The 18,796-nt window shown below is 38.5% G+C and overlaps 1 protein-coding gene across 1 annotated transcript; it reads right to left on the bottom strand.

The window, feature by feature from the left end:
* Nucleotides 1–510: 510 nt before the first annotated feature.
* Nucleotides 511–17,590, bottom strand: chrna7a (cholinergic receptor, nicotinic, alpha 7a (neuronal)). The gene is made up of 10 exons (XM_017414181.3): nt 17,475–17,590; nt 12,061–12,200; nt 11,626–11,670; nt 9,604–9,713; nt 7,969–8,048; nt 5,942–6,109; nt 5,611–5,805; nt 2,581–2,667; nt 1,589–1,698; nt 511–1,288 (listed from the first exon to the last, which is right to left on the bottom strand). The coding sequence occupies exons 1-10, from the start codon at nt 17,521–17,523 to the stop codon at nt 746–748; spliced, it is 1,527 nt and encodes a 508-aa protein (XP_017269670.1). The 5' UTR covers nt 17,524–17,590; the 3' UTR covers nt 511–745.
* Nucleotides 17,591–18,796: the final 1,206 nt, after the last annotated feature.

Here is an 18,796-nt window from a genome sequence, read left to right as displayed (position 1 = left end):
TCTATCATGCTAGCAAAACAGTGGGTTAACTTCGCCAAAACAAGTTGTTTGACCTTTCACGGTCTCCGTAATTCCCTTGCAGCGCGAGCACAGCGCGGCGGTAAGGAGCGTTGAACATGAACGCGCGCTTTTTGCCGCGTACGCGGCACGGAGACGCAGGGGGAACCGTATCTGATGGGGGAACGCGGCTCGACGTAACAGCAGCAACTGGAGCACATTACTGCCCCCTATATGTCAAGAGGACAAATAACACCTTCTCTGTTCAAATTGCCAACCCGCCACAGTGGCGTGTGTATTGATCAAATTCACCCGCCACTTCAAATATTTACCCGTAATGTGTGTAATACTTTTTATTACACATTACTGTAGATAAATACAAAATATTTTATAAGAACGCATACATAATAGTGAATAATGATTCATAACATGGTTGCATTTTGCTGTAGATGCACAGTTGCAAAAACTCCTTAATATATAATTTGGTTTGGTAATCAGACAGTATAGAAAGGATTTAAATATATGATGCTTTTTAATATGCAGGGCTGTGTGGTTAAAAGGCAGAATATCAATTTTACTAACATATTTGAATGCATATCTTATATTTTACACATCATCTACTAGTCACCTGAATTAAAACCTCAAATTTCATTTTAAGAAAGGATGAAACTACTAGCATGATTTACTTCCCTATGATTTTAGGATCAGTTACTCTGTGAGAAGAAGCAACAGCTTTATGATCACAGCTTCAAGTGAAAAAGTCTTTGGAAATGGCTTCAACAAAATTGGGTGCTGACATGAGGATCCCAATGGTGCAGAGGATTGTGAAGAGTGAGAAAGCCATGAGGCAGAGCCTGTCGATAACCAATGCCGCGAACTTCCACTCGTTGCACACCGACTCGTCCTCATCCTGGTCGCGAAAGCGCTTGGCGATGTAGCGCACCTCGTCTAGGATCTTGGCCAGCTCCAGTTCCATGCTTCCCACGGCGCAGCTCTGACTTGAGGGGAGAAGCAACTCGTCCTCACCTGGCCTTCCGAGCAGCCGTCCACAGAGGACGCCCGAGTCAGGGGAGGTGGCGGCGGTGGAGCAGTGGATGCTCTCCAGGCCGCGGACGCCAACGTACAGCATGTGGCCGTTGGTGGACTGGGAGGCTGAGGCGCTCGCGTTCAGGTCCACGCTGGTCAGGCTGCTGCGCCGGGTCTTGTTGTGGCAGGCTGAACGCACTCGCTCCTCACCTGGACGCTTCATCCGCAGGAACCAGGCGCACCAGTTCAGGAGGATCACACGGGTCTTCCAGGTCAGAGAACAGCGATAAAGGCTGTTATTAACTTTACACTTTAAGACTTATTATTTAAGTCTAAATCATTCAGGTTTTCACTTTTGATTTCTAAAAGAAACTCTTAATGTACTTGTTCTGACTGGCTCCCACGTGTGGAAACTTTTTTATAGATTGATTTTTGGTCAACAGTTGAAGTTATAAGACTTCAGTTTATCACTGGAGACAAATAGACAAGTTCAAACTGGACTGGAAACAACTCACCGGAGTTATAATACGTCACAAGCTGTAAGTGTGAAAACAGAAACACTTACCCACTTTGGCATCTTGCCCCCATCGGGGTCATGGTGGTGATATTGCAGGACCAGAACGGTAGCGATGACTGAAAGACCAACAATGACCATGGTTGTGGCAAAGTACTCAGCTGGACAAAGAAGAGAAAGATTGACCTCAGAAAGTTGTTTTCGAAAATAATGACAATAAAGGTGAACGTCAAGCAAAATAAAACTGGAAAACAAGGATTTTCTGTTAAAGCAAAAGCCAAATTTAAGGGTAAAAATCACATCACTGCTCAGAGTTACTGAAACCACAGTACTGAACCTTTAATGTTCTAAGAAACAAACCTAAATATTTCGATGAGATATTAACAGGTGCTGATAACGGAAATGGCTTTGACAGGGTAAAAAGAATGGTCCACATTTATATTGTCTTTAAACCTCTCCTGGTTCTGCAATGTGCGTTATAATTCATTCACCCATTACTTGCTTAAAGTCTAATCACACTTACATTTTTTCACTAAATTCTTTATGAATAAATATCTTGTTTTAGAAGGGGTAAATTACAGTTCTTCTTCATTAAATGAAATCATTCTTGGCTTTTGCCTGCCTGCTGCTGTCACCATCACACCACCATTTGTTACATTCACAGATTTTCTAAGCTGGGTGAATTATTATTACCGTATTTAAATAATCATTTATTTACTTACAGTATAAGTGGGCTACTAACGGTGATCAGGACTGTGACCTGCAGCCTCAGTTATGATACTGACTTTCTGAAGTTCCCAGAAATATATTAAAAAAATACTTTTTTACACTACTGTAATTCAAATAGGGTGATTCATCTTTGAGTTAAAAAAAAAAAACAAAAAACAACCAGAATCTAAAGCCTTGATGGCTGCTTGAAGTTGGCTGAACTTTGATATAAGAGAAACAGTGGTGAAAAATGATGGCAGAAATGTCCCCTCGTGATTTCATCCCGATAATTTTCAACAACCGCAGCACGTGCTTTCAACTCCAGCCCGACTTACCTATTAAAGGCACCGAGTCTGATGTGGCCGGCATAATTTCTGCAACCAGCAGCATGAAGACAGTCAAGGAGAGCAGGACTGTGATGCCTGGGAGGGACACCAAAGCTCAGTTAGTGCGAGCGTAAGGGAAAGTAGTCTAATTTCTTTCTGATGAAATAGTATTACAACTCTAACCTCAACATTAGCTGGATGTTATGACAAAAATATCATTTTAGCAATCTCTTCTTTTTGTGACACTTCAGGTTTTTTTGCTCTAATTTATATATTTGATATTACTCATTCAGTTATTTGAAATATATAAACCAACTAATAATAAAAAAAAACAACCTTAAAAACAGGGCTGGTGAGAGGTAAAAGTTTATTTTATCGGGTCCCCAAGCTCTGATGCTTAACACACTTCAGTACAAGTATTTGTAACCCATCAATGAGGCTAGTTTTGGAAGCTTTTAAGGTTCAAGATCCACATTAAAGGTAACACCATGCATATAAAATACTGTGCAAGAGTCTTGAGACACTCATCTTTTTTATTTTTTGCTTTGTCTGAACCAAACTTTCTTGTTGTCCTTTAAGATGGTTTTTAGTTTATCTTGATAAAACCTTTTAAAACCTTGGTTCTTTTATAAGTTGTCTTTTATAAGAGCCTTTTGTGACTTTGAATGAATAACAACAAAAAAATACATGAACAAAAGGCAAACAAATACAAAGTTTTTCTTCTTGGAAGCAAAATACCAAGAAACGGGGGATTTACTGAGCCTTTTTTATAATCCCCAGAACTGTGCATTTGTCAGCTCTGAAAAAAAACACAAAAAACATTGGATTTTGGTGTGACTGCAGCTGTAGTTTCCTTTATCTTTGGACTAATCCATCATCAGAGCATGTCATCATCTCAAAGGATTAAAATTAATTGATCATATCCAACGTGACAAGGCGTCCTATGAGTTGGATTTCACAGGTGTTCCCATCACAGTGTGTTTAATACACACCTGAAGGTCAGAAGCAACTAATCTTCAGAGTTGTAGTTCTTTAGAGTTACTCAGATCACCAGGAATTAGGTATTTCTAATCAAATTAGTAACAAATGTCTCTAGAAATTATGTAAACTAAGCCTTTGCAAAAACAATCCACATTCAAACAAAACACACATTTCTGACTTGGCTGAAATAACAGCAAAAAAAAAAAAAGAAAAAAACAATCAATAAAATTAAAACTCTATTTTAATAAAAAACAGACATTTTATCAGAGGTTCAATCCAATTGTGCAAAAGTGTTTGGAAAGAGTTAGCATAACAGATGTTCATTAACATGGAAAAATCCCACGCTGTTGGTTAAATAAAGTAAATTGACTTTTTTGTCCAAGACAAATGAACTTTTTCACAACAAGAGAGCATATCGCAGTTATTCAGATGACAGTTTCAGTTTAGCAATTTAATAAGACTATTGGCTTTGAGTCACCTTAAATTTTATTATTGTTCTCATGACATCCTGAGTTTATGGAAATTACATCTGAGCAATAAAAAGGCTCACCATTCTCAAATAAAAATGGAAATCGGTTGGCAGGTTGATCTGCTAACTTCATGTACAACTACCGACACAACAGTGTGTGCAAACACACACACACACAAGGCCACACATCTGGCTCTGCAGCTCCGTTAATGAAGGAAAACAGCTGCAGTTTGTCAGAGGAAGCAGCATAAATCAACGTCTTTCACAACTGCATGCATATTCATAAACACACATATCAGCCCTAAACAGCAGCCTTCATCTATAAAGCCTTCCTAATTTATGCAAAATGTAATGATTTCTAAAGTGACAACTGAGATAAGACTGAGCTGTTTTCCCAACCCCCTGACAATTAAGTTAGTCAACTATGATTATTTGCACTGTTCATAAGGCAACAAAGAAGGGGAATAATAATCTATTGTTCTTCACTGAACAGCTGATTACCCAGGAGACATGTAGAACGGCATATGAAGTTGTTTACAGTGGAGAAAAAAACAAATATAAAAGGGTTGGCTGTGTGTTTGAACCACTTGGAGCATTTTTAATGACTGAAATGGTAGCATCAATGATTCAGACAGGCTAACACTGGCAGGCACCAAGCCAGAGCTCCAGAAAACATTTTAACATTTAAATATAAAATTCTGGCATCTTGCTAGATAATTGTAACATAAAAGGCATTCAAGAGTGACTTGTGAAAGTAAGACATGATGCTGACGATACTGAAGAGTCTCCACCCTAGTCAACAAGAAGAACAGGTATCTACTCAAAAGTTCAAGATTTAGGAGGATAAAACTGTTTGGTCGAAGGGGAACATTGGGGGGTGGCAGCTAAAATTTATAAGTGTGGTGACAGTGCAGGCCACTTCAAAATAAATAATGAAAGCCAGTTATATTTGCACTTAAAAATATCAAAGAATTATTTAGAAAATCAGATCTGGATCGACTGACATGTTCTGCGCTTCTATAATATTCAGGAAACTGAATAAATTAGTAAATGATAAGACCTAGAAAAAATTGCAATGAAGGAATCGACAGTCAAGGGAAAAGAAAGTCCACTCTTTCAGTTTTAGCGTTTTATATCAGGACATAAAAATGATCTGGTCTTTACCAGGTTCCAAAGTCGTTCAAATCTAACCTTAAGTGCACGAGGCTTGTATAACAACGTCATTTGACAGATGAGACCAAAGCAGGGCGGTTTACTTATAGTGCACAGCACCATCTTTGGCGAATCAAACAACAAATCAGCACAAACACCCCATAACAACTGTCAGCATGGTGGTGTATGGGGGAAGATCTGGGCTAGTTTTGCAGCCACAGGACTTGCAGTCGTTGTGTTGACCATGAACTCCCCTGTAGACCAAAGGACTGTTAGACAACTGAAGATTGGACCAAACTGGGTAATGATCCAACAGGTCAATGATCTCAAACAGCAGCAAATCTACACTGAAAGAGGGTGGACTTTCTTCTTCCCATGACTGTACTGCATGTTTGTATGTATGTGTATGTTTTTTTGTGTGTTCCTGTTCGTCAGACCCAGTGAGATCTTTTCTCCAGAGTCAGCAGGCAGAAGGAAGACGAGCAGAGCCAGAGTAGAGATCAGGACGCACGGGATGAGCAGATTGAGGCCGTAGTAGAGGGTCCGTCTACGCATCACAACAGTGAACGTGATGTCAGGGTAAGGCTCCTCACAGCATTCGTAAAAACGCTCGTTCCTTCTTCCTGGAACCTCTGCAAAACAAGAGCACAACCTGCTGTGACAGCGAGGAGGCGAAAAGTCAAGGACCTACCATCCTTTTAAATGGACTGAGGAATGAAAGGACATGAGATACACTTTTGGGTACCAATTCAAAGGACACCCTTTTACCAACAAGATCCCACTCTCCATTGGCGATGTAGCCAGTGATGTCTGCCTCCAGCATCTTTAAATCCAGAGACCAGCCTCCATATGTCCAAGAGCCAAACTTCAACTCGCACCTCTGGACATCAAAGGGGAACCAACGAACATCAATATAACAGGTGCTCTTGAAGATCCCTGTCGTGACAAACATGACGAAGGACAGCAGGTCGGCCCCAACTTTAAAACCACAGACAGGCGAGGTGAATAACACAGAAACGCTTGTTTTGTTAGCCGTGTATTTCACTTTCTGACAAGGAACATTTTACACTTCTCTGGAAGTAGAGGAAAATTGAAAAATGACACGACAACCTGAGAGGCAGTAGAGTGGTTTTATTCTGGGGAGATATGAAGTTCCATCTATCCTATCAAGAGGAAAAAATTCAATATGACAATGGGATGAAAGAGGAGGGTAATTCATCAGGAGAGCTGGCGTCAAACTAATTTCCATACATATTTAAGAAAGATATGAGAATGAGATGCTGGCAGTAAACAAGGTCTCTTCTCTCTCTTCGGCTGCCAGGGTAAATGATCACGATAAGGAGGAAATGAATAGAGACGGGCGCAAACAAACAGAATAAAACCCATTTTCTGCAATAAACCTCAGTGACAAATGCCAGGGAACTCCATTGATTTGTCTCTACAGGTCACAGCTGCATACACTGTACTCATTTAATGCGGATGTGTTGAGTTCACGCAACGTATGAATATCTTACTTGATGATGGTTCATTTGGAGCAAAATTGAGAGCTGATTCGCTTGTGACAGACGCAACCAGTCCAGAAGAAATTCAGTGATGGAGCTATTTATGTTGGTATTGATTAAGATGCCGCAGTAAAGCTTTTGCATGGTAAGGGATAAAGTGGGAAGAGGAGCTTGCCAGGGCAAGCAGTAATTACTACTTGTGTCAGTGAGGCCTCGCTGCTTCACTGAGTTCACCAAGTTCCACTGCTTGCACACGCAGTTGTGGATGTTTTCACAGAAAGAGTATCTTACACGTCCATACAGTGTGGAAGAAGTTGGTCCATGAAGCCTTGATAAGAAAACCATTTTTTCAGCACCTCAACAACTGAGGCCTTCTTTTGACATCTTTTAAATTTATAACAGACTTGATGTTTAGTTGTACATGTGTGACACATTTTTACTGCTTTTTAAAATGTGAAATGTGGGTAATATGGTACTAGCAGGAAGATATATCACCCCAGTTCTAAAATCCTTCCACTTGCTCCCTGTAGCTCAGAGAATAGACTTTAAAACACTTCTGCTGGTTTATAAATCACCGAATGGCTTAGCACCACAATACATTAAAGACCTGCTGTTGTTGTATCAACCTTCCAGACCACTCAGGTCTTCTGGTTCTGGTCTACTCTGCATCCCCAGAACCAGAACCAAACGTGGAGAAGCAGCATTCGGCTTCTATGCACCACAAATCTGGAACAAACTTCCAGAAAACAGCAAAACGTCTAAAACACTGAGTTCCTTCAAATCAAGACTAAAAACCCACCTGTTTAGTTACTTTTGAACCATAATAAATGGAACATTGACCAACATATCTGATGATGATTGATGATTTTGATGATGGCACTCAACAAAATGTGATGTTTCCTACTGGTTTCTCAATTAATGACTTTATGTTGTTTTTATAAGGTTTATGAGGTATTATTTTTATGATGTAAAGCACTTTGAACTGCCTTGTCCTGAAATGTGCTATACAAATAAACTTGACTTGACTTAAAGTAAAAAAACAATCCCTAGTGAAACAGATTTTATCTGGTCAGCAGCATACAGATGTGTGAGGTGCACTAATCTAACCCCTTTTTGTCACATACAAGCCTTTGACCTGCGTGACAAAAAGTGAAGTGCAAAACTATTATGGGGTTTGCATTCAGAAAAGTCCCGCTGTCAACTGGATTTCTGTTAGTAGGCATTGACAGTTAAAAATAATATATTTGAAGTTTGAAATATAGAGTAAACAAACAACAGGATTGCAATCTTTACCTGGAGGAAGGTAGGAACAGGAGCCGGACGAGTTCACCAAAATGTTGGTGTGGAAGGTTGCATCAAATCTTTCATCTGCACTGCACACAACGTAAAACTGTGTCAGTATTTTTTAGTGTCATCTCTAACCACAATGTGCTTTCAGACACACTGGTTTGAGTCGCAGCCACATTTCATAATTCACCCCCAAATGAACTTTCTGTGGAAAGACGAAGGGTTGAACTGATCTTATTGAAGAAACCATCTTGATACTGAAAGTTTGAAATCAAGAATTTGCTGTGACATTGATGAATGAAGAACAATGTTTTCTTCCTTATTACTTGAGTGCTTTTAATGTGGTTTGTTCGGATCTTGTAAAGATTGATTAATGGTGTACTTTGTGGCACTTTCCATTAGGGACATATAATAAAGGCACTTTCTCCCATCTTGTCCAGTATAATTTTATTCATTTCTGCGAATGATTTATTACTACAGACCACTGATCTAGACTGTCCCGCATAAATTTAAACTCCAGTGAACAGCTAACCTTGAAATACAACGTTCTTGTCTAAAAAGAGCTTACCTAAGAGTATAAGTCATTTAACTGGAAAATTGCTGAAATCTTTCATCCATGATTAGCTTTTATGAAGAAAAAAAAACCAACACTTTTTTAAGACACGAATGCTGGTTCAAATGTGTGAAACCAGAAGAAACAACCCTGATGAAGGACCAGAACATGGTGAGATTCAGGAAAAAAAGGAACTAAATAACTTTTTTTTGACGAAAACTTGAGCTTTTCTAAAAGTTTACACTTTCAAAATGTAATACAAGAGAGATCAGGAAAAGCAATGCCATTTTTCTGCCACGTTTTGTGGCATGTTTTGTATGCTCCATAAGTTTATCAGTTATAGAGATACATGTAGTTAATATATATTTTTTAAAGTTTCATTAAAATCTATCCAGTGGTGCATGAGATATTTTGCTAACAGACATACAGAAATAACTCCAGTAGTTATTGTTAACGTTTTATGTGCTGTCATGTGATCACTTAGAGCTCAAAGTATGTGCTGTGGATCACTCTCAGCTTTAGCTCATTATCTTTAAAACTGTCTGTGTTGAAGCTATTTTTGTTTTCTAATGACAATTAGCTGTGGCAGCCATTTTAAAATTAAACAAATCAAAGAATGATACCACCTGTTTTTAAATACCAAATTAAAGAAACAAAAAAACACCCATTTATAGGAAAGTGTTATGTTACAGAGATTTACAAAGCTTCAAGTCAGAAAGTAAAAGATGAAAATTGTTCTAAGCTTCACCAAAAGAAGTTTAAAGTTTGGACTAAAAATCTTAAGCTGAGTAAATTGACTTAAAAATGTGGAAAGTTCTCGAGTTTATTCAACTATTCTTTTTTGTCTAGTTAAGCTAGAAAAAAATCATTTTATTCTGAAGTCATTCAGCTCTTATCCCTGCAGAAACATTTGTGCATAATAGAGTTAATGCTAAAACTTCTTTTGTATTGCTTTAACAAATGAGCATCGTAGTGGTGTAATTTTTACACAAAACCAGAATATACGGAGGGAAAACACAATAAAGGCTCATTTGAACACAAAATAATCCTCCCTTTGGGTTTCTGTGGTTGTATTGTGCAGTCACTACCTGTTGTAGAGCAGAATGTCTGGTTTCCAGATGAGATGGTCAGGAAATCTCACGTTGGTCACACCTGGATACTCCGCTGTATTCCACTGGAGGTAATAGTCATTCCAGTACTGGGAGATGTAAAATCATTATGTACTTTCTCATGTTTCGCGCACATATACACAGTAAATGTCTTTATCGTTCCCTAAAGATGCTTTTTGGCAAGCTTCGGATTTAAGACAGCGTTTCACACTGCACTGACAGTTTCTTTAACATAAAAACAACATCTGTGGCAGCAGCTGTGGATATATTCATACAGTGACAGGCTACAAGAATCAAGCTTAATCTCTGTACTGAGTTGTAGCAGCGTGTCTGGATGGAATATCATCTGCCAGAGTATACAATACTGAGCTCATTTAAAGTGCTGTCAGAATAGTGTCAGAAAGAGGAAAAGTCAAGGGAACCCCACTGTGAAGAGGCGTGAATGTTTGTGAAAAAAGAATTGCTCAGACATTCCAGTCAAAATTTTAATGTAATATGTTCCTTCATCTTAATTTTAAATAAAAAAAATATAAGGAATAAATAAACCTTAACAAAAAAAAACTACTTCAGTGTTTTTGAAAAACAGAACAGATTACGAGCGCATAGAGTTACAGGAAAACAGCACGGCTGGGTGATGTGACTCACTGTATATCTTGCTTTCCTTTAATTAAATAGCTTTTCATAAGGATTTTCTAAATTAGACCTTTAACACACCCTTAATTAATTCACATTGTTATGTTTAAACTGGCTGACACCACCATGAAGGAGTATAAAGGTCAGTCTGTAATAAAAGCTGAATAAAACACGCTGATTTAAAGAGGACTTTGTTGTACAGTTCACATGCAATATTTTAAAATTCACAGCTCTTTCTTGGATAGAAAACAACCTTATTCACAAACTTTCAAGCTAACAAAACTACTTGTACATAAAAGACCTGAGTTTAATCTAACTGAAGACACATTTACATATTTTTCTAAATGCCACAGCTGTCAGAGCATCTATGGTCTGCTCAGGTTGAAGCTTTTGACCCAGAATGTTTGAACAAGTGAGCTTACAGAACTACCAGCAATATTTCACATCGACTTCAGCGTTAAATGCATCTTTAGGACATTTAAACTTTCTTTTCTAGGCGTTCTCACTGAGCCAACGGACGCTAAATCGTCTACAGATCGTTGATCCAGTGGATGTTGTCTGAGTGGGTTTCCCAGTGTGTGTGTGTGTGTGTGGGTGTGGGTGTGCTAGACTGCTGAGATCCCACAGGGTGATTTAAAACAGTAGAGTCTGCTGACGATGCAGCAGCGGGGAAGTAGTGTCAGAAAACGGACAAGCTGCAATAAAGCATCTGCGTTCATACATTTCATCCCACGACATGACGACACAAAAAGGTTTAATTCCTCCTGAGGATGATGAGAAGAAAACGACTGCTCATCACTGCAAGAGTATTATACGTTTAAACATCTAGATTCTTAATTTAGATTAGTTTTTTTTACTGATTAGAATGACAACTTTTCTGTTAAAGTGTAAAAGTTGACATTTTTTGAAGACAGTAATGCAACTCCATCCATACCTGCTGCTGTAAGCTTTAAAATACAGAAAATAAGTTATAGGGTTTAATAAAATTATCCAGCAAAAAATCAACCAGAGCTTGTGTATACTCATATCCATGTACTTAAAGATCCTGAATCTTGTGATAAATAACAGGATCTATCTATCTATCTATCTATCTATCTATCTATCTATCTATCTATCTATCTATCTATCTATCTATCTATCTATCTATCTATCTATCTATCTATCTATCTATCTATCTATCTATCTATCTATCTATCTATCTATCTATCTATCTATCTATCTATCTATATCTATATCTATATCTATATCTATATATATATATATATATATATATATATATATAGGTATATATAAAGATTTATGTAAGAGTTTAAATGGAATCATAAAGTTATATAATTAATTTTTAATGGGACTGTGAAACTGTCTCACCAGCTGAAGCCAGATGTTGGTTGTTAGAACCTGGTTCTTCTCATCCTGTAAGAAATAAAAAATAATTATTATATACATGTTATGTTGCAGGTATTAAAGTAACTTTTTCTCGTTTTAAATTTAATGAAACAGAAACCTAGTGTCAACATTCACAGTGAATTTGCCTCTCGAGGTTGTAGCAATAATTACTTGTGATGACATTCCATACGATTTTCTACCATTTTTAAAGCTTGGACCTTTGCTTATTTATGACTTTTGCTCAGGTTTTCTATAGTAGGTACAAAAAATATGTATATGCATTCATGATAATTGGAAGAATTGCTATATTATTGCTTCTACAGAGGTTAACAAAATAAGATTCTACAACAGGTTAGATAGTATTTTTTTGATGTGACAACGTTTCTTGAAGTTGACTGTAAGTCGTAATTTACGCACCACATCCATGATCTGCATGAGGCTGAGTCCAAAGTAAACGCTGAGACTCTGAGAATCATTGTAGACTGGTCTCACCAGCGGGTTGTACCTAGACATCAGATCCCTGTACAGTTTGCGCTGGCTCGGCCCTTGATGGGAAACTACAGACAAAAAGCACCTTTTTTGTAAAAAGAAAACAACCACAACAGTTCATTTTCAGTCTAAATTAGGGAGTTGAATCTGCTGGGAGTTGAGTAAAATCTTTGGACTGATTAGATGCGCTGATCGGATGGACTGATACAGTCAGCATCCTCAGGAGATCAACATTTCTGAAGTAATGCGGATGATGTTTGGTTGAGAAAACAGTGTCAAACTCGACAAACATGTCATTCAAATATATGAAGGTTAATTATTATCTCCTCAAAACTCAGCAGACTATGTCTTTAGATGAACTCTTCTAATTCTGATGAGAAGAATGGTCAAATATCCAGATTTATGCCAGGAGCTTGTTGATGGTTATAAAAATACTGTGGCCGAGGTGCAACTTGCTAAGAGACATTTAACCAAAGATTAGGGGGGGGGGGGTATGTATGTATGTATTTGAGTCTTCATGTCTAATTCTGACACTGTGTTGATTAAAGAAAATCCACACTGAATTCAAACTTGTGTCCCCAAATCTTTTTTTTTCTAAACTCATTGAAGTTGTATGTACAACAACAAACGCTTTGGAAAAAGAATGGTTTAAATAAATCTTTAACACCTCCAAATTATTAAGACATTTACTGCATGCCCAAGAAGACTGCATGTTAACATTTGACTGCAGCTGTATTTTGTAACGCCCAAGAAGCTTTGCCTTAAGGATAAAATAAGAAAAAAAAAAAAACCTTCAGGCTGTGAGCCACATGACCATAAATTCAAGACTTCGGAACGGAAGATCAGGTGTTCAAATGCCGGTTCAGCCAACCTTCAGTGACCTTGGTGCATAATGAGAAAGAGACACAAAGATGAAGCATGATGATTTGGACATCTCCCAGAGTAACAAGGTCCGTGTCAGATGTTGAGGCACCAGAGCATTCTGATGATAAACGGGCTCCTTCAACGAGACATTCATGAATGAGGGAAGATAACTTATCACTGCTTGAATGCTGCTATACAAGCAAGCCCAGGGAAATGTGCTACATTGGAAGGATGTGGAAACTGTGGAAACTTCAAAGCCCACAATCCAGATTGACTCAGAAACAACTTTACACCCTGTGCTCCAACACTCGTTAGAGGAATGTGCTACCACACTTAATTTATATTAATGAGGTGCTACAGCAAGGGGGGAGCCAAGATGACAGGTCAGAGGGGATTTATCATCATTTCCTCCATTTGAGTATAGGTACCAAGCCCCATTGAAAAGCCCTGAAGAACTGAACACAAGGGCAGCTGGCCTCAGACTGAAGATTGTGACAAAGTTAGACATTTATGACCTGCATTTGTTGCCAAGGCTAAGTGACAAAGTACCCCCTGAAAGTCTGCTAGAGTGTGTGAATGCAGCACTGCTAACACCATCACAGAAACCTATAAGCCAGTATACATTACAGCAACAATAATCCTTCAATTGCTTGGCTGGAAGATCGAGGCTACAAGTCAAAAGAAGCATTGTCCCCCATGGAGGAGGAGGATGATGGAAGCTAAAAATCAAGACGACACAGAGAGAAATCAACCAGCTGCCAGAACTACAGGTGCAATGAAGAAAGACCTAACATGAAAACACTTGTCCACACCTGAGGCTCTAGAGACTGCCAAACAACGCTTCAAAGCTCTGGCTGCTCACCTGAAGAGGTGCACTCAAGAAGCAGAATCAAGAGGAATAAATAACAAGTTCTCCACCACACCATCCAAAGTTTACACCATGTGGCAAGGGAATAGCCTGAGATTTACTCAGAGCTGAGAGTGAACAAAGCATATGGAAGAAGGAGGCATTTATGTGCAGAATAGGCATCAAATTATGCACAAATGCAGAAAGCCTGAAGAAGAAAGCCCAAGTTAATAAAGATTAGAACCACCCAGCTGTGTTAAACTCATAGCAAGTGTGCCCCTCTAGAAAAATAAACAAAATATGGCATCAATTAAAAAAAAAAAAACGAGAAAAAAAAACTTAAAACAAACAGACCATGTCAGAACAAACTGCTGGTAAAAAATCAACGTGACTAAGATGATGTGGCAAAAGTTACGACTGCATGTAGAGGATGGATGTTTCAGTGACCTCATATAACTAATGTGTATTTGAAAAAGCCTGACAGCATCCGTGTAAACACCATGTCCAAAATGTGATCGAAACAAGGAAAAAAGATGGGCATGTAAACATAGTCAGGGTTTAGTTTCAGCCGCATCATCTAGTTTTGTGGTTTAGACTGAGCTTTTTTATCATGCAAATAAAAAGCAAAGCAATGGTTTTAAATTAACAAAGAATAAAGCTAATGCATGAGCTGCAGTGACTGAGAATTAAACAGACTAGCAAGCTTCATGCTCCAACTTCATCAAAAGCAAATAAAAGGAAAATGATATGAGACTTTTTAATACTGTTAATTACTTCTCAATTTATATATATGTGGCATCTTTATAACAGATCTGATACTCTTTGGTCAGATAAAATAATAACTTGTTGATTTAAAGACTTTGACAGGTTTCTAATTTGAGCCTGTCCATACTTGGTTTAAAATAACACATTTGGGTTAATTTAAAAAGTTCATGGGGATATCCAGAGAAGCAAAATTGCCTTATATTTCAATCCAAAGCACAATTACAATCTGGTGATGGAACAACAGAAACCCCAGGGAGAAGACTGAAAAATAAAGACCTTTTTGTCAAACGCACATGAATGTTGTACAGTTGTGAAGGGTAATCGATCCAGCAGTTAAAAACGTATTTCAGTCTCGACAGTCTGAGACCGAATTTCTGGATCTGTAATGCTGCTGCTGCTAAAAAATGACTTTTAGTTTCATTTCAACTTTCAGGACTTTACGGCTTTGGTATTTAATTTCATGGCTCTGAAGTTCAAAGGTTGGTTCGTGTCGGAGCTTTTTTACGGCGATGAGGCACACACGGCAGAGGCAAGCCAATTATCCAAATCTACAACGTGGATGCAATTCATCTCACACTGCAATCTCAAATCAGACCTGTCCCTCATTTTAACACACTCTCGTTTCCGCTCTTGAGTTATGGAGTGTTTTTGGCAGCATTTGTTCACTTCAACTAATAGCCATGGCCCAGTTATCCAAAAACCACCTATGAGAAGCGCCATTATCCTGATGATTTGGCTGAGAGCGTGCTCTCTGTGGGCATCCCTTCGCTCCTCTGGTCTCTGTTGCATCCACTTCTTTCAGCAGAAAAGATTAGCTGAAAGCTCGTCTTTGTCCGTGACAAAATCTCCTCTGAATGCGCCCCTTTCCGGTCCCACCATAATCGAATTTCACCATGAGGATCAACAAGATGGCTTCAATAAGGGTCGTTGTCCTGAGAAGTTTCTGTCATGCGTGCAGATATTTTTTTCTAAAAACAGATCACACGGAAGACATTTCTGATGTAGAGCCAGTATGTTGCCATAAATGAGCCCAGAACCATAAAAGAAAGAAGCATAGTCTTTCAGCCCCTTAATCAAATTCAACAGTCTCAGTAGTCAGAGCGATGGACAAGGGCTTTAATTACCCCAGACATGTGCTCAGGCATTTATGTGTACATTTCTTTCCATCTGCCTCTCAGTGCTTGGCTCTCTGGGACGCCTGCTTCAGTAAAGTACAGGCTGAAGAGCCTCCGTGAGTGATTACCACTGAAGGAAACGCTTCAATAAGAATATTCATATTTCAGAACAGATCTTTGTCAAACCAATGGGGCACATCTAACAGATCTCATCAGCTCATTTCCATTTAGAGATCAGGAGTTTATGCAATTTGAATAAGACCTTCTTGACTGAGGAATATGCTGCAGCGTATGAAAGGTTACTCTGGTTTTCAGATCTAAATATTTCTGTGATGTAACAGAGGTCTTTGCATGAAGCAAAACTGGTACTTTCAAGTTTTATCTGTTTGTTTCTGCCTTTTTGTTGCCCAGATTTCCCTGCCCTTCCACGCTGCGCCGTGATCTTACAGTCTGAGCTCCTCACTAGGATCCTTGTCTGCACTGAAATCAGCCACACAGGCAGAAAGCTCAGTGCAGACGAAACTCAACAAGTTTGATGGAGTCATATAACAAAACAAGAAAAAACAATTAAAGGCCCAACTTTGCTTGAAGGAATGCATGTCGCCCGTCGCCTTTCATGCCAGAGTTTTAGACTAAGCTCATCTTACGTTGAAAACTGATGCCTTTTTATTCACAATCTCACAAGATATCACAAGAAGTCACGCTCAGAGGATGTGCCGGGGATGACTCTCAGACACGACCACATCAGATTTCAGCTCAATTTCTGTAAAATTGACAGAGTTGTAGCCATTTTTGTCTTGGCTAATTTCATGTAGATTAAATTGGATTGACTCCGAACATCAATCAGTTGTAACTGCACATCCAGTGATTAATTTCTGAAAGTTTCATTAAAATCTGTTTTGGGGTAACGGACAAACAAGGTTGACTTTGCCAGTTATTAGTAAAATTTTAAACAAAGGTCAATCTTTTGGCTCTCTGAATAAGTGTTGGGGATCCAGCTCAGCTACTACCACACCAAATTTTATGTGGCAGAACTGACAGAGTTAAAGGCATTTTTGTGTTTTTTTTAAGAAATGTAGATTAGATGTGATGGCCATTCTGTTTTAGATTCACTCCAAACTTAAATCAGTTGTAGATGTACATGTAATGATTACTTTCTGCAGGTTTCATTACAATCCTTCCTGTGTTTGAGAAATATTTTGCTAACAGACAGACAGACACATGAACACAGGCTCACAGACAGGGAGAAAAACAGCACCCTCCAATAACAATAAATCTATTATGCAAACTAGGACTTTTATTCATTTATTGAGGTAAGTGAAACTAAACATGTTAAGGCTAATTTAAATTCAAATAGCTTGCTTCGACAGACATTTTTTTTTTCCTCTTTGCAAATAAAATTATACGGGTCTTATTTGTGGTAATGGAGCAGGTCACAAATAAAGAAACAAACAAACAAACAAAAAAAGCTAAAATATCCAAACGATTTTGTGATTCTGTCCATTGATTTCCATTTAACACAGAAGTCCAGGATGATTAAAACAGCCTTGAGGGCTGATGTTTCCACATGGATCGTGTTTTCAATCAGTAAAGCTGGCAGAATCCGGATTTTACGCACACGAAACGCACAAATCCAAAGGGGGTTAAAAAAAAGCGACCCTCAGCATCCTAGTTCTAATTCTCCTCGTCTGCCCCTTTTATCTCCTGATTAATATTAATTCACGGTCTCTGAAAGTTAACAGATCACCTACCTATCAGTGTGCAGGCGGCGACTGCAACAAAAAGCAGGGAATTCGGCATGTTTGAAGCGCAGAGTGACTCCACAGATAATCACCGGACCTGCTGGGATGCAGGAGTGATGCTGCTGATGGGGCAGCGGTAAATAAGCCCTCCTCCTTCCAAACAGCAGGCTGCACATTGATGTTGGATCAGACCTGTCCGCCTACAAGAGTAAGCCTCATTAGAACTTGTGATGAAGTAATGCTCACTCCGTTTTTAATTGATTACAAATCTCAGCAGTAGTTGCAATCGTCTATTTCAACTGCTGTTGCTAATATAAAAAAAACAAACAAACCTAAGCATCCACTGCTATATGCTTTAATTTTTCTAATGTAGGACATAAATCCAAAAAATGGCACGAAACTAGATGCTGAGTAAAATGTGTTTCCAAAGCGAAGAGACACCTGCTGGTCACTGAAGGGCATTGGTTTCTGTATTGTTTATACAAAAGATGAGATCGTGTCAAATTAAAACAGGCTGACTTGACGTGTACTGTTTTGTGTTTTTTTGGTCAGTTTGTTAAAATCCAGTTTATTTACAGTTTAAACCAGATGTTTAAATACACTGTATAAAAAGATTTTAATCACTGTCTGACATTAAATCAGTCTAAACCATTTCTGTTTCAGGTCAGTTAGGATTCCCCAATTGTTTCTATTTGTTAAATAATGAGAGTCTAAATTGTTCGGGAGAATTTATTAGTTTCTTCAAAGTCACAGATTTACATCCATTTTCCTAGTATTTGGTAGATTTGCCTTTAAACTGTGTGACTTTGGTCAAATGTTTTGGATTTCCTTCCTCAAGCCTCTTACAATAGTTTGCTGGATTTTTGTCCCTTTCCTCCAGTTCCAGAACTGGTGGAACTGAGGCAGGTCTTGCTCATACGTCTTTTCAGCTCTGCCTACAGACTTTCTGTGGGATTGATGTTTGCTCCAAAACATCAACTTTGTCGTCTGTAAGCCCCTTTGTAACTAATCAGGCAGCTTGCTAAGGGTCAGTGTCCATTTGAAGACACATTTGTGCCGAAGCTTTAACTTCCTGGCTGATGTTTTAAGATGTTGTTTCAATATTTCCACATCATGTTCTTTTTTCCCTCATGATGCCATCTATTTTGTGAAGTGCACTATTGTGCAGTTTTATCAGCTCTTTATATTCTGTTAACAATGATATGTTATGATTCAAAGAAGTGATAAGGTCATTATCAGAACTGAATGTGACCTTCAAATCAAATGTCATCAACTTGTGACCAAGATGAAATATTGTCACTGGATAATTACACCGCTGATCAAATGCCACC

The sequence above is a fragment of the Kryptolebias marmoratus genome, linkage group LG15 (genome assembly GCF_001649575.2).
Source record: "Kryptolebias marmoratus isolate JLee-2015 linkage group LG15, ASM164957v2, whole genome shotgun sequence".
Classification (NCBI taxonomy): domain Eukaryota; kingdom Metazoa; phylum Chordata; class Actinopteri; order Cyprinodontiformes; family Rivulidae; genus Kryptolebias; species Kryptolebias marmoratus.
The sequence above is the reverse complement of the archived record's forward strand: the minus strand, read 5'-3'. Positions and strand labels throughout refer to the sequence as shown.

Coding starts and splice junctions, on each gene's coding strand:
- chrna7a (XM_017414181.3), bottom strand. CDS start 17,523: ATGCCGAATTCCCTGCTTTTTGTTGCAGTCGCCGCCTGCACACTGATA. Junction 11,671..12,060: donor TCATGCAGATCATGGATGTG/GTGCGTAAATTA, acceptor TATTTCTTACAG/GATGAGAAGAACCAGGTTCT. Junction 5,806..5,941: donor TGGAGAGTGGGATCTTGTTG/GTAAAAGGGTGT, acceptor CTTGTTTTGCAG/AGGTTCCAGGAAGAAGGAAC.